The sequence below is a fragment of the Ischnura elegans genome, chromosome 11 (genome assembly GCF_921293095.1).
Source record: "Ischnura elegans chromosome 11, ioIscEleg1.1, whole genome shotgun sequence".
Taxonomy (NCBI): domain Eukaryota; kingdom Metazoa; phylum Arthropoda; class Insecta; order Odonata; family Coenagrionidae; genus Ischnura; species Ischnura elegans.
Window position 1 is genome coordinate 95,610,765 of NC_060256.1, and position 15,645 is coordinate 95,626,409.

Here is a 15,645-nt window from a genome sequence, read left to right on the forward strand (position 1 = left end):
ATGGATATATTGATGGCGTTTAAACACGTTTTAAAAAAAAATTCCTGAACGTCTCACGATTACATCTGTGAGACATTCGTGATTTCGAGACCATAGTGAGACGTCTCTGAGAGGTTCATTGCTATGTGGGAACCCAAGCTACACTATGTGATCAAAAGTATCCGTACAACAGGCTGGAAATGACTGACATGTACGTGGCGCCATCCACCGGTAATGCAGCAATTCCGTATGGTGTTGACCCACCCTTAGCCTTCCACAGCTCAACCGGGGTCTGAAAGGTTTACATGGCAGCCCATTCTTTAGGGAGTGCTGCACTGAGGAGAGGAATGGATGTATGTTGGTGAGGCCTGGCACGGCGTTCCAAAACATCCCGAAGGTTTTTTTTTTTTTTTTTTTTTTTAATACCGAAGGTGTTCGCCCGGAATGGGCCAACGGGAAGGGAAACTGTGAGGTTCGGATCCTCACACCCCCCGTTGTCGGTGCGATTAGTGAGAGCACTGCTAGCTGCCGGAGCGTAGTCCGGAAACACATTAGCGACTGAAGCTAATTCCAGAACTCTGAAATGCTGTCATAGTGCTAATCCCTACTCACTGCCGCAAAATCCACCAGCCCAGCCGCTGCCTCCACGTGGCCCCGGGCGGGCAACGGGCACAGGCCCGGCTAAACGCGGCTTCAACACGGATAAGGGGACGGTGGATCTCAAATCCACCCGCATAATGGCACATAAGAAACCTACGACTGCCGATCCAAATTTCGGCACGAGTGATTTAGAGGAAAATTTGAAATCTCTTAATGAGACCTTTAGAAGAAGTTTAACAGCTTGTCTTACAATCGGTTCAACGGAAAAACTTTCCGTGCCGAAAAAGACGGAATTAATTGAGGAATTAAATAAATTAAAATCCTCATTTGAGAAGTTAACTCAAGATCACATTAGACTTCTAACTAAATTGGAAATACAAGATTGCAAACCTAACTTAGAGGAACTTAAACAATGCATTAAGGATTAAATTAATAAGACAGTAAATTTTACACACCAGCATACGTATGCATCAGCTACCAGAAGCATTGCATACCCTAAAGTTCCAGATGGGAAAAAGATAGTGCTTGAAAGTAACACAACGTCCGTCATTATTTCACCACTTGAGAATAAAAATAATAATACCAGCGATGACACCAAGGATGCAGTAATGAAAGCAGTAGATCCCAAGAAGCTAGGTATTAGGATAAAGAGGTTCATTAAAACAAATAATGGGTCAGTCAAGATAGAATCTGACTGTGCTGGCCTGGAAAGTAAATTAAAAACCTTTAAATCTCTAACTAAAGATTATACTGTGCATGTTCAGCCTAAGAATAAACCGCGTTTATGTATATTTGGTATCAAAAACTCCACGACCGCAGAATTCATAATTACAGGAATAAAGAGTCAAAATAACCTCTTAGACGACGCACATGTTAAACTTCTGTTCAAATTTGGACGTAAGGACTCGGCTACATGCAACTGGGTAGTAGAAGTAGACCCAAACACCAGGAATATACTACTGAATAGCAAAAGGGTGTTTATTGATTACGGATCGTTCAATGTAGGCGACCATCTGCAGCTGAAAAGATGCTACCGTTGCCAAGGTTTTGGCCACTTGGCCAAGGACTGCAAAGCCATGGATAGCATCTGCGAACACTGTTCTGGCAACCACGACTCCAGGGCATGTACTCATCTAGAGGATGATCCAATATGCATAAACTGCAAAAAGGCAAAGTTACCGGACAATCACAAAGCAAGTAGTTCAAAATGCGGTATCCATCGTAGACGCAGGAAGAAGCTCATGGAAACCATTGACTATGGCGGCACACCTCCTCAAGAATGAAAACTTGAGAATTGGGCAAATCAATTTACACAAGTCAAAAATTAGCAACGCAGAAGTTAAGAAGGTAGTGCTAGATTTTGGACTGGACATTTTACTAGTACAAGAACCTTACACTTACCTTTGCAAGAATGATAATAAATGGAAAATCCCAGGTATTGGGATAAAAACTAGAATCACCCCAGCATTTGCCCATTCGATGTTCAAAGCTAGCGTTATTTGCTTTAACGAAAGTTATGACTTTCTCTCGATGGAGAACTGCGCCAGCACTAAATTCGCTGTAGCAGAAATCAACACCGGTAACCAAACATTTACTATGGTCTCCGGGTATTTTCCACCTCTCGACAACATAAAAACCGGACTTAAAAAATTATCGGAAATATTGACTAACTGCCGCAATCAAAAGGTTGTAACTGCGCTGGATTCAAATAGCAAAAATGAAATATGGTATTCAACATACACTGACTCAAGAGGAAAAGAATTAGAGGAATTCATCAATACTAACAATCTATACATATTAAATGAACCTGGCTTCCCATCCACATTCAGCTCATCAATAGGTGAATCAAACATAGATTTAACTTTATGCACATCGAACCTCGTGCGCAATATTAATAATTGTGAAGTGAGAGAAGATGTTAGTATCAGCGACCACCGCCTCATCGTATTCTATGTCAGAGGTCCATTGAGAAACACCGAAGATGATACCAGAAGACGATTCAACCTGGGCGCAGCAAACTGGAAACTTTTCCAGGAAAACTTCGCCACCGAGAGCTGGTGGCGCTCCGAAAAATTCCTCTGGCAACCAACAACTACCAATGTAGATGATCGAATCCAACAACTAATCACGGACTACTGGAATGCTGCCTCAACTTCAATTCCCGTTACTAATATTAAAACGAGCAAAGTTAAATGGTGGAATTCGAAACTACAATACTTAAAAATGAAGTGTAGAAGACAAAGAAAGGCATTCCAAAGGTGTAAGAATAAATCTCGACCAGAAATGAAACGAATTTACTATGAATCAGTCGCTAAATACAAGGATGAAATCAATAAAAGCAAAGAGAAAAGTTGGCGGAACTTTGTTAAAAACGACTTAGAACAAAATCCTTGGGGATTTGTATACAAACTTGCAAGTAATAAATTAAGGATTCCAACGACATATGTATCACATATGAATCCAGACAGTGAAATGGAAAATTTGAATAACACTTTAAATAAAATCCTAGAAACGCTCATTCCTAATGATTTAGTATACAACGAGACTGAGGCTCAAATAGAAATTCGCCGACTGGCGGAAGGAAACGGAGATTCGAAAAGTGTGGAAATTAATGAAACAGAAACAGCCACTGCAATTTATGGAATCAAAAAGAAGAAAGCAGCGGGAATTGACGAACTTCCCGGAGAGATTATTCTACATTCCGAACCAATAGTCACACCACTCCTCACACGCATCTTTCAAGATTGTCTACGTCTCGGCTATTTCCCGACCTGATGGAAGGCTGGACTCTTCTGCACGATACTGAAATCCTCGGATAAGGACCCTGCAGAACCTAAAGCTTATCGGCCGCTTACTCTGCTCCCTGAATTAGGAAAAGTCTTCGAAAGAGTGATCAAATCAAAGATAGAAGAGCAGATCCCTGAAGAGGATCTTTACAATCCAAACCAATTCGGATTTAGAAAGGAGAAAAGTACCATCGATGCCGCACGAAAGCTACAATTAGAAATAAATAATTACCCAGGTAAATACGTTGTAGTCATATTTGTAGACTTAGCTGCTGCTTTTGACTCGGTTTGGTGGCCAAATTGTATTCTTCAACTGAAACGAATGAAAATCCAAAGAAACTTAATCGGATTAATGAGGAGTTACTTCTCAAACCGCACGACGGTGCTAAGAAGTAAACACGCAGAAGTAAGCAAAACCGTTACCAAGGGGGCACCGCAGGGATCGATCCTGGGACCACTGATCTGGAACATAACCATGAATGAACTTTTGCAGATGGACCTACCGGATGGCTGCACTATCACAGCATACGCCGATGACTTGGCGGTGGCAGTGCCTGCTAACTCAAGAAGAGAACTAGAAAATAAAGCAAATGCATGCTTGGTAACCATAAACGCCTGGAGTTCCAAAGTAAAATTACAGATTTCCACTGCAAAAACTAAATACGTTTGCTTTGGCAACACCCGACTGTCTAGGAATCCAACTATAAAGTTAGAAAGGAAAAACATTCAACGAGTAAGCTCGTTTAAATATTTAGGAATATGGTTCGATGACCGTATGACTTTTCAGACGCACGTTAACAATATGTCATCAAAGGTTAAAACAATTTTCTATGCGCTACATAGATTTTGCAAAATTAATTACAGCATTAATCACTCACATCTCATAACACATTATTCTACAGTGGCATTACCTGTTCTAGCCTACGGTTGTGAAATATGGGGTGAAAAGCTTACTCAATCCCGCATCGCGAGGAAGCTTAATGAAGCTCAACGAGCTTGCCTACTAAGCATTGCCCGAGGATACAGCACTATGAGTGTCGACGCACTAACAGTGATCACTGGTATAATACCGATAGCCCTAGCAGTGGCAAAAAGGAAAGCAAATTCTGAACTAAAACGCTTCGGAGCCACGAAATTCCTTAACACTGACATTAGCATAGAGAAACCTAAGTATGAATTAAAAAGGAGGATAAATCAACTAGTAATCACCGAATGGCAGAAGAACTGGGATTCGAGCGAAAAAGGACGGCAAACGCACAAATTCTTCCCCAGCATCATGGAGCGCCAAAAATTGAACATGACAGCATCCAGACAAATAACAGAAATTCTAAGCGGACACGGAAATTTTAAAACGTACCTAAAACGTATAGGTAGAAGCAAGACCGATGAATGCGAGTGTTGCACAGGAGACGATTCTTTCGAACATAGAGTGACTTACTGTCCATTGTACCAGGCTGAAAGAGCTGAACTACGGAAAATCCTCGAAAATTGGCCACCAGAAATGACTGAAATTGGAAAACTTATACCCAATAATGGTAAAATTATTACTGCGTTTAACCGCAAAATCATTCAAGGAGACGCTGATGATGAAGATGGACGCGAAGAGGACGAAGACCAATGGTAGGATGAAGGAAGAAGTTAAGGATAAGAAGAAAGAAGAAGACGTCAAAATTGTTAAGCAAGTAAGAAGAGAAGACAGAAGATGCAGAAAATCATGTAAAGCAAAAATAGAAGACGAGCCAGGAAGAAGACGCTGAAGATAATGGAAAATAAACGCTTACATTCTTAAGAATGAAAATGTCCAAAAAATCTTTTCATCTAGTACTCTACTGTAAAACTAATTTTGTTAGTTAAAAGCTAATTATTTTTTTTGTTTCTCTCTAACATATTATTTTTTTTAATAAAGCAATTGTAACTTAATTTAATAGGGGGTTAAATGTTAAAGGACCCCCAATTTCTGTAAAAGTCTTACGGAATAAAGGAATAGAAAAGAGGAGAATGGAATAGACTGGAATTCAGACTTGACATCTGATAACATTCCATTCTCCTCTCTTTTTTTTTTTAAAGGTGTTCGTTCCATAGTGTCCTCCCTGAATATACTTACTCTGTGATGGCGGAATTCCATTTTTCCGCTGCTGGGTCATTTTATTCGATTTCATTAGGAATAATTAATTGAGTACAAACTTTTCTTTTAAATAGATTTAATTCCGCATTTCAAAATATTACACTATTGTCTCGTTTAATTACAAATGGTGGCACTGAGTCACACTGACGATTGCATTCAATGAATCAGGGTGTTATAAACCACTTTCACGTGTTTAGTGGTCTACTGATTTTCGCTGAGAGCACCTTGCATTCACTTTGAATGTACATACAAACGCTCACTCAGTCAACAAACATCATTATCTCAATCGATCAATGCACAAAGCACAATTCAGTCACACCAACACACAAGGATATGAGCAGATAGAGTAACCACACTCTCTTGGACGGACACGGACCATCGTGGTTTGGACCCCAATAGCCACCGCTGTACCTATTCACAACTGTTGAAGGCTGTCCCGCCACTTCGATACCATTGTAGCAAACAGATGAAATGTTCACACGATACTCGTTGATTGTCGTCAGCAGACGTTTCCCGGAATGTTACGAAGTGGAAAATGGACGGAATCATTGCGATTGAGCTCATACATATTTTAAAAAATTACGCCAACTTCAAAGTCCCTGAGGGAAGGTATCTCATGACCACGAATACTACACAGGAGACTTCTCCAGTCGGCCACAAAACGTGTTTCCACGCAACGCGCATCAATCAGAGTCCTCTACATTGCCTCATAGCAATTAACGACCTAGTGGACTCGTCGCTTCGCTTGTTTGGCACATGGCGGAAGCATTGCCGTCGAACACAGTGAATTTTGTTCTTTTTCCATAACCCCAATGACAATTTAGAGAAATCGACGATTTGTCAGCATACTTATAAACTTTTCTAATAATTCCATAGATAAAATTCAAAATTTTCACTTTCAATTCCGACGTTCGTGTAGTTGTCACGTTTCAATTGTTTGTAGTTTGGTTCTTACGGTCTCCAGGTATCATCTCGACTCTTCTTGAATGCCGGGCAATATTCATGCGTTCAATAAACATTGAATAAAAGACACGATATCGCTTTTAGGTCGCCGTTTAACCCAACAATGGCCTCTCTCAAAATGGAAGCGACCATTTGGTGGCTGTGTGTTAGTGTTGAGAGTGCAATCTAGAGGACTCTGGTTTAAATTAGTTTGCAAGAGTCGTCAGTTGCGTCCCTGACGACGTAGCAATGCTAATGTCACGGAATAAAGGAAAAAATCAGTTAGCGGCCGCGTTGGGTCCCTTCTGGTCACTCTCCGTTGCAAGTGTGCCTATGCATGTAAAATAATTACCACATGCTAAACACAGAGATATTCCATTTTCACAATTTATTCAGCACACCATCATCGATATTGTTTTTTTTTAAGTATTTGCTTAGTTTATATTTATTTTCCCTCCCTCTATCGATAGCACTTATTCAGAATTTATCAGTTATTACTCACTGAAATTTATTTAGAATTCGAAAATTATTAAGGCTATCGAATTGATGTGACGAAGTGGCTTAGACGATGATTTGAAAACTTAGGATTGGGAACGTAAGTGGCAGCCGATTGAGAGAACATCTGATGCGTCGTCCTCTTGGACTGGTTCCTAATTGATCCGATTGCAGAGGCTGCGTCTTCGTGAACACACACGCCTCACACACATCCAAGACGAAACTAAGAGACGCCCTCCCACGGGTGCGAGCGAGAGATATGAATAGTGAGACAGAGAGCCGAATAGAGCACGTTGGAGACATTGCACGCATCGTCGTCTCTCGTCACCAAACAATCGAATTCGACCTGCAGTCCGAGAGCGATTGTTGCCACGGCAGCCGCATGGATCCATCCGGTGCCCGCTCAATCCGGCTCGCGGCCAAGCCCCAAAGGATCCAAATCAAATGATTGGGAAAGATCCGCCGGGGAGATGAGCAAGCCGGTTGAGCAGTAGAGTCAGAGGAGTGAGCACGTGGGCGGTGGTGAGCTAGTTGGAGGACGAATCGTCTTGGTCGTCGCTGTGCCGTCGCATGAGCCGCATCTCGTGTTCCCGCGCTTTGAGTCGCAGCGCGGCGATGCTGGAGGTGCGGCGGTCCACGTCCGGGTGCGGCGGCGGGGATGCCGGGGGCGAGGAGCGGGCCGGGGGCCGGAAGAGGGGCGAGGGGTAGTCGTCTGCAGCGGGGGCCTCCATCGGCGGCGGGGGCGGGACGGCGTGCAGGGGCGGAGGAGGGGCCGGGGGCCTGGAGGCGGCGGCGGCGTGGAGGTTGGCGAGGAGGGCGTGGAAGGGGGTGGGGTGGAGGAGGTGGGGCGGGGGGCGGAAGCCCGGGGGCAGGAAGGGGGCGGCGGCGGCGGGGGCGGGGGGCGGGGGCAGCAGGGAGACGAAGGGCGGGGAGGAGGCGAGGAACTCGAAGGGGAAGGGGTGGTGCCGCGGGTGGTGGTGCTGCTGGTGCAGAGGGTGGTGCTGGTGGTGGTAGGAGGCCGAGAGGGGCGGCGGCGGCGGGGGAGGGTGCGGGTGGTGGTGGTGGGGGTGGATGCCGGCGGGGGCGAGGGGCGAGGAGGAGGGGGCGGAGGAGGAGGGGGACCCGAAGGGGCCGTAGGGATGGCCCTGGGGCCCCACCTTCTCCTGCTTGCGCCACTTGGCCCTCCGGTTCTGAAACCACACCTGCAAAGCAAACAGACACTCACATCAGACACAAGTTGCGATCGCTGTGCATTGGGAAATCGCATTTCAACAAAAGAATAAGGTGGGGGGAGAACACGAGTCAAGACGAAAAAATGATGTCTGACAGAACGACGCGAATAACATCAAATTCATAGGCGTATCTAGGGGGGGAGGCACGGGGGGTACGATTCCCCCCCCCCCCCAGACCCTTAAAAAATATGCAAGATTTTTAATACGGTCCCATTATCATTGCGTTCATTTTGTATTACGAGGTATTCATGTGCTCCCCCCAGAACAAAATCCTGGATACAGCCTTGCTTGTGCCCCCCCCGCCCGAAAGAAATCCTGGATCCGCCCCTGATCATATTATGGGTACCAATATTATTATAGAACCCCATTATATTACCAAGATCGAGAAAAACGATAAATTAAAGGAGATATTTCGCTGAACGGAGAGGAATTCCTTTTCCGCATTCAGAACAATAAAGGTATTTAATAAGGGTAATTTATACGCGCGTTTTCTTTCCATTGACGGCCGCTCTTCTGACACTCCCACGCCACACGCCTATTGAGGCGAATTGCATTGCGGTAGAATGTAGGTGTAATCTTCCCATTCAGTCATTATTTCCGAAGTTTGACTCCAGAATCAAATGTGATAGCTTGCGGTGACTCTTGATGAGTAAGATGAGTAATGTTGGCAGGTGAGGATGATCGGCCGGAGGTCGAGAGAGAGAAACGCAGATTGAGGAGACGATTGGCACATTCAGCGACGAAGCACGCGAGACCGAGGGGAGATAGGGTGGGAGTTTGCGACGTCACAAACTCATCAGCGGGAGGGTTGAGACCAAAGATGGGAAGATTTACGAAAAAATGTAATGGGGATCAATTTAAATAACATCATCAGGTATTCAATCAAATAACATTAGAAAATTACTCTTTCAAATATTAATCAGGGTTAAAGTTGCTCTCGTGGGGACAACCGATGGTCAGTCCCTCTATAGACGGTTCACCCTCTACTCCGAGCCTAATACGTCCCTTTCAAGAGCACGCTACAGCGATTGCATTTGTTCTCGCTACGAGACGAGTCCCTCCATTCCCACACTCCCTTTTTTGGAGACTCGTTTAAAGTTTTCGCTGTCATGTCTCGAAACTCTCCCTTGGGTATGCAGACCACGCCATTGCAAACATTTGCATAGTGTAATGAGGGTTTCTAGGGACTAAATTTACATCAGCGACATCGGTAACGTGGATTAATTGCGGAAAACCTCTTGAACCAGTAAAAAAACTCTTAAACTAAAATTTACCACAAGTTTATTTGTAGAATACGATTTAAAAATGAAATTTAAATCTTTAAGCTATCGCCCGCGATCTACTTCATCGGGATGAACTGAAATGGAGCTCGTGGAGTGTAGAGCTTTGAGCAGAGTGGGCGGAGCATGTCAAGTGGTCCCGGGTTCGTATCCCTAGAGAAGCCTTCGGACATCCCCAAAACAAAATGCTACGAGGTGGGAAAGGATCTCCGCCATCCTTTGTGGATCATTCAAACGAAAGAACGGCTCGCTTCGGAGTGAGCAGTGTCCTCGCCTTCCCAAGCCAACATTCGGCTTCATTCCCATACAATCCTTACTTATCCTAACCCTTGCGAGTGAGTGATTACTTAAATAATACGATCTACGCAGTTATTCCGTGATAGCTTCCCTTGGATCAATTTCATTGCCTCGGACTTCTCTAGTGGATGCGTTATACGAGCGTTGCGAGGAGTATGGGATGAGGATTAATCATTAGAAAACTCAGGTAATGCGGTTTCTTTAAGCATCACGAGCGAGGAATGTGAGACTCAAGATAATGGTGGGTGGTGGAAAACTTGAGCAGGTTGAGCAGTTCAACTATTTAGGCAGTACGTTAGAGGAAAACGGATACAGTAGTAAGGACATCAGGAAGAGAATAGCATTAGCAAAGGAGGCGTTCGTGAACAGGAAGGAAATTCTGAGAGGATTGTTATATAAGAGTTTAAAGAAAAGGTTAGTGAAGAGTTTGATGTGGAATGTTGCGCTTTACGGTGCGGAAACGTGGACATTGAGGAAAGAAGACGAGAGATGATTCGAGGCATTCGAGGTGTGGGTATGGAGAAGAATGGAGAAGGTGAAATGGACGGAGAGGAAAAGGAAAGACGAAGTGCTGGATATGGTTGGCGAGGAGAGGCACCTTTTAGATGAGGTACGGAGAAGACAGAATGTATGGATGGAGCAAATAATAGGGTAGTTTCTTTCATCAAAGAAAACGAAAGGCATTGATTGTGATTCGTTACCCACCATTATTGTATTATTAATATACAAATTATTTGGTTTTATACATCCCAGTTTAGGCGAATGGCAATGGCCAATTTTTAACCGCATTTGAAAAATGCCAGATTGGCGCCCATACGATGCCACTCCACGTGACCTAGTTTCTATACGAGTAGATAGGAGTTTTACATCGTCTGAGATTACCAATGCACGCATGAGGCACACAGCTCAGGGAAACATCTCTTAATAATCACCTATTAAAACTGCCTATGGTCGGAAAGTTTCCTTCGTTTGATAAGGTAATAATAATCCTTATTTAAGCCAAGCGCTACCAGCTAGCAGGGTACTCTGCTACCTGCTAGCAACCTGCGTCGTATCAGCGCTCAAAGCCTCGCCCCAAGGTCACCTCACACGGCGACAGTGAGAACCAGAATGACGACACACGGGCTTTTCCCGGCATTCATACTTAGCCGTCGCGTTATCTCGAGCTTGAAATTTTTCACTATTCATTAAATCGCGAAAAATAGATATCGTCATTCGAGAATCTAAGAGCGTGAAATGCGTACTCCAGGAGTAATAATCTTTCCATTTAGGCAATAAAAAAATAATAGGAAACCATCCTATTAGTAAAATTGAAAAATTTGCACGTGATGAAAGAACAAATCTGGTTGCACAAAGGGGTGGCCGCCGGGGACAAAGGACTTGGGGGTGAATGGGGTGCGAACCGTTCGGTTTATTGCCGTACGAACGCGGCTTCCGCGCAGAGACAAGAGGGTAAAACCATCAGAAGAGGGCACATGCCACAAAGATACCGCAAAGAATTAGACTTCAATTCACTCAACATTTAGAGGAAATCCAACCCCTCAAATGGACTGCTGCGCACATCACGACAAGTTCCCGGGAGCTTGTTCCTATTGGTGGTCACGGGGCGCGAGAACCGCACGACATCATTTTGATTTACCACCAAATAATCGGAGGGGTGCAAGTGGGAGAAATTTTTTCTTTTCCGTGTAGTAACATAGACTTCAGTCTAACTCCTGGAGTGAATATATCAAAGACAAGTGGTGGTAACCACTTACATCCTAGCATTAGGAAAAAAATAACGGAAAGGGGTAATATTTTAACATAACATAAAAGTAATAAAAATGATTGACATTGACAAAATTCCGGTCTCAATTGATTTAAAGAATATTTCTATCAAAAAATGTATCGAAAAATTCCGAATTATCAACTGCATTATATTGCTTGGGGAACAAATATTTACATTTTTCTTAAAAACCGTGTACTCAAGATTTAATGGATTTTTATTGATTTTTGGCGAGATTAAAAATTAAACAAATCATTTTGACGCAAATAAAATAACTTTTACATGCCCAGGAAATTCCAAAATGACGATTCCCGATGCAAAATGAAACATTCGAATTTTGGCCTGCTTGACATTTTAAGGAAGGATTTTTCGAATGAGAATTAAAGTGGAAATTTTGATTTATAATTTGGTGTAAAAAACTTTGTAGGAAAGTGAAAAAACATAATGATCTCTGCTAAACCATATTAAAAGTAAGAAAATAATAGGAAATTTTAATTGTTTGAATAAAAGTAGTTAAAACTATGAACAGAACAAAAATCTTCTCTGGAACGGATTATTGTAATGTTCATTTTAATCATGGCATGCTTTTAATTTAAACACTTGAAAAGAAAACGCAACTGCAGCAAAATGCTTCAGTCAATTTTTTCAAAAAATGGGGAAAACTGTTTCGAGATCATCATTTTATATCGACCTCGCAGACGTCTTCAGCTCTAAAAAATAATTGAAAATTAAAATTATTTCAGCCTTGTGTTCACTGATTATTATGTAATTAGAAAATATAGTAGTTTTTCCTAAATCAGAAGTGTAAAAAAATCATTATTGGCAAGTTTTTTTTTTCAATTTCGGGTCCACTATGCGACGTCGTTGTATGCTTGCATTTAATTAGCACCGCTGCGACACGTGGACATTGAAATTATATTGGAATAGAATGGTGATAGTGAATGGGATAATTTTCGCGGGCATGATGACATGAGATTATGTTGCCGATCGCGTTGATCGCTTAATGCCAGTTCAGAGAATTAATAGTTCCAAATGGTATGCACTCAGCGTGTGATTAATCCAGTAACGATTTGTCAATGACGAACGGTGTTCAAAGAAAAACTTAGCGCGGATATTACCTGAAGTGAAATTAACGCGAATATTAGCGTGATTGGGGGGGGGGGGGGACATTCTTATCCGTGCGGGAGTTGAGCAGTTAACTTCGGAAAAGAAATGATAGCGGTCAAGAGCCATCTAAACTCAATTTAAACACCATTTTTTGTGGCAGTTGGCTGTAATAGTTCCGCTGAAGAATCATAGGAGGAGTCCAGTTTATGCAAATGTTTTCTTTGAATTCCCCGCTGTGATGCCAAATATTTCGTTAATTCTAATTTTCATTTATCATTTGTCGCTATGTTTGTTTAAATCGGTCTTTAGTATTGCGCCATGAATAGGAGTACCATTTGTCTTTTTGCCTTTGACGAAGTACAACTTAAAACCTGTGACTTCATGGTGACATTTTTAGCATATCTAAAGGCCGGCACACAATGAACGCTAACGTGAGACACGAGCCGTTAACGGGAATCGGTAAAAATATGGCGGAAGGGAAAGCTTATGGAAGGGACACAACCACCGTTTACGGAGAGTACGCAAACGCGAGAGATGGGCAACTTTCATCTCTTCCCGTGCCCCGTACACGGAAAGCCAATCACAGCGATACAGCATTGTTGGCGCCCATTGCTGAATATAGCAGTTGTTGTTGTGCAACGTGAGCTGAAGAGATGTCAGTTAAGGTAAGCCATTATTTTATTTAATTTACGTGCATACTATCCTCGTCGATTTCGAGCATTCTGCAAAACTCTTCCTACACACAAACGAAAAGACTGAAGACTACAAACAAAACCACTGCGCGGGCGTTAGTCAATTTTCTTTCCGGCCACGGGAACGTCAATTGTGACCGCACGGTGGCGTTCCCCGTCTCACGTTCTCCCGGATCCTGTATACCGTCTCACGTTAGCGTTGATTGTGTCCCAGCCTTAACTCAACAGTTGCGGGTTTACAGAATATTTAAAATTTACAGCGGGGAATTCATTAAGGCTAAATTTTAAATTTGAGAAATAGGCAGTGATTGACCTAGGTTGACTCTAAAAGTACTTTGCCGGAATGTCTTCTGATGTTTGCCTACCTTTTAAGCGAGTTACCAAAAAAGATCGTTAGTAGATGTCTTCTTAACGCGATTATATCGCCATCAACTGGGACTCGCAAGTGCATGCGCGGAGAGGCGTGTCCTTGGACCGCCCCTGATGGATCACGATGACGGCCTCCCTTCCCTGTAATCCCCGCGTGAAAATTATCCCCTCGACGGGCAACCGGAAGTCGGCCTTCTTTTTTCTGTCTAGCGGAGGGAGCGATTTCTTAGAATAACAAAAGGGTGTGCTGCTGACACTAATGCGATGTTCCGTGGCTCGTTGGTGGCCTGATGATATTTGGCCACTCCATCTTCTTTTTTTTGCTTCGCTTTCTCGCCGCCGACGGCCGGTGGGGCGCCGTGAGCACTGTGGGCCCGCACGCGATGGAAGCGCCGAAATCGCAGTTAATGGCGCGGAAAGTAAACAGTCGCCCAATGAATCCGCATCAGTGATGCTATCGACCGCTAGTTGTCGTCGTCAAGTTGGAAGGCGGAAAAACTGCCAACGGCACAAGTTAGCCTTTTTCAGATTTCAAATTAGCGACTCGGAGGCTTCGCTGTAGGCGCAGTGGCGTAGCCAGGAATTTTGTTCGGGGGGGGGTTCAAAACCAGGGGGGGAAATTTTTGAAAAACAGGGAACTAAGTAATGGGTTTTTAACTAATTTTAACACTTTTCATAATCGAAAAAAATTCATTTGTTAAAGAAATATGTTTTAAATTCATGATTTTTCAATATTTTGTTTTCTTTCATGAAGGAAAATGATTGTGTTTTTATATTTCAGGGGGGGTCCGGACCCCCTCCCCCCTTGGCTACGCCACTGAGGACGGGATGTGCTCCAACGCTGTGCTGTACGTATTCTCTGCAGTCGTGAGTTATTCCCCAGCGAATGGTGGCGGTGGTGTCGGATGGAGTGGATGCATTAGAGCCCCTAATTCGATGCGGGCACGCCAAAGGCTGTTGAAATTGCGATCCCAGAGAGTCGGCTGCCGCTCAACACAATCACGGCGAGCAATTTGAGAGGAGGGCCCCCTCCAATTAGGGACGGACCGCCCAGGGGGCGCCCGTGCAAAGGTCCGCCTTGGGTGGTGGGATGCGACATCCGCCCTGACGCACGCACGCACGACGCCGTCTTTCGCGCGCGCGCACGTGGTCACGTGACATTGGTGGGTCGAGTGGGCGAGCCAAGTGCGGACTCTATATTGCCAAGTTATCACCCGATGATACAACCATAAAGTAATCGCGCTCAGTTAGAAATTAGCCATGAAATATCCTTTGGATTAGTTGGGGTGCAAACCCAAATCTCCCAATTCCAAGTCTACCAGCTACATTGGCCCGCCAACTTCCTCCAAGGCTAATTTTCTGGCGAAGTTTCCCGAACAAGTGGTTAATGTATCAAGTCCGCATTGACGTAAGTTTACCAATCGATCGGTCGATCGATCTCTCGCTGATATGAGGAGGAGTTAGTTGACTTGGCGGATTGCGTTCACCAACATTCTCGAATAAACATATCGATCTTCACCTATCTATCGTTTCGGCCGCCCTTCCGTTTATTTCCCGCATCAGTTCTTACATTTCGCAGAACGTCTCTTTATCGAGCCTAGATTATCTGGTTTCTGAATTCGGAATTATAGACGATAACGTAAAAGTTTTTTTTAATCACAGTAAGATACTGTTATTAGCAAAGTCGTACCGATATTGCATAACAGAGAATCAAAGCAAAAGGAAACACCGGCATAATTATTTACCATTGTAAGGGAATTTACTGATTTGAAAAAGCATTTGATAAAGTGAAAAAAAAAGGAAAAAAGAAAAAGAAGAAATACAGAAGAAATATCTACTAGCAGGCCTCTGACACTACCCTGAGGAACGCAAGACGTGACTCTATCTTCGTTGGAAACTGCACCATCTAACACTACCCTTTGCATGTGGTCGCTCAAAAGTTCTCTTATCCAGGAAATGACATGTTCATCAAGACC

At 43.6% G+C, this 15,645-nt stretch overlaps 1 protein-coding gene across 1 annotated transcript in view; it reads right to left on the minus strand.

The window, feature by feature from the left end:
- Positions 1–5,549: 5,549 nt before the first annotated feature.
- The window catches only part of LOC124167670 (homeobox protein aristaless-like), a 147,324-nt gene continuing 137,228 nt past the window's right edge, over positions 5,550–15,645 (minus strand). Inside the window, exon 4 of the mRNA XM_046545654.1 lies at positions 5,550–8,129. Coding sequence (XP_046401610.1) covers positions 7,455–8,129 — 675 coding nt within the window. The 3' untranslated portion in view covers positions 5,550–7,454. The remainder of the gene's footprint in view (positions 8,130–15,645) is intronic.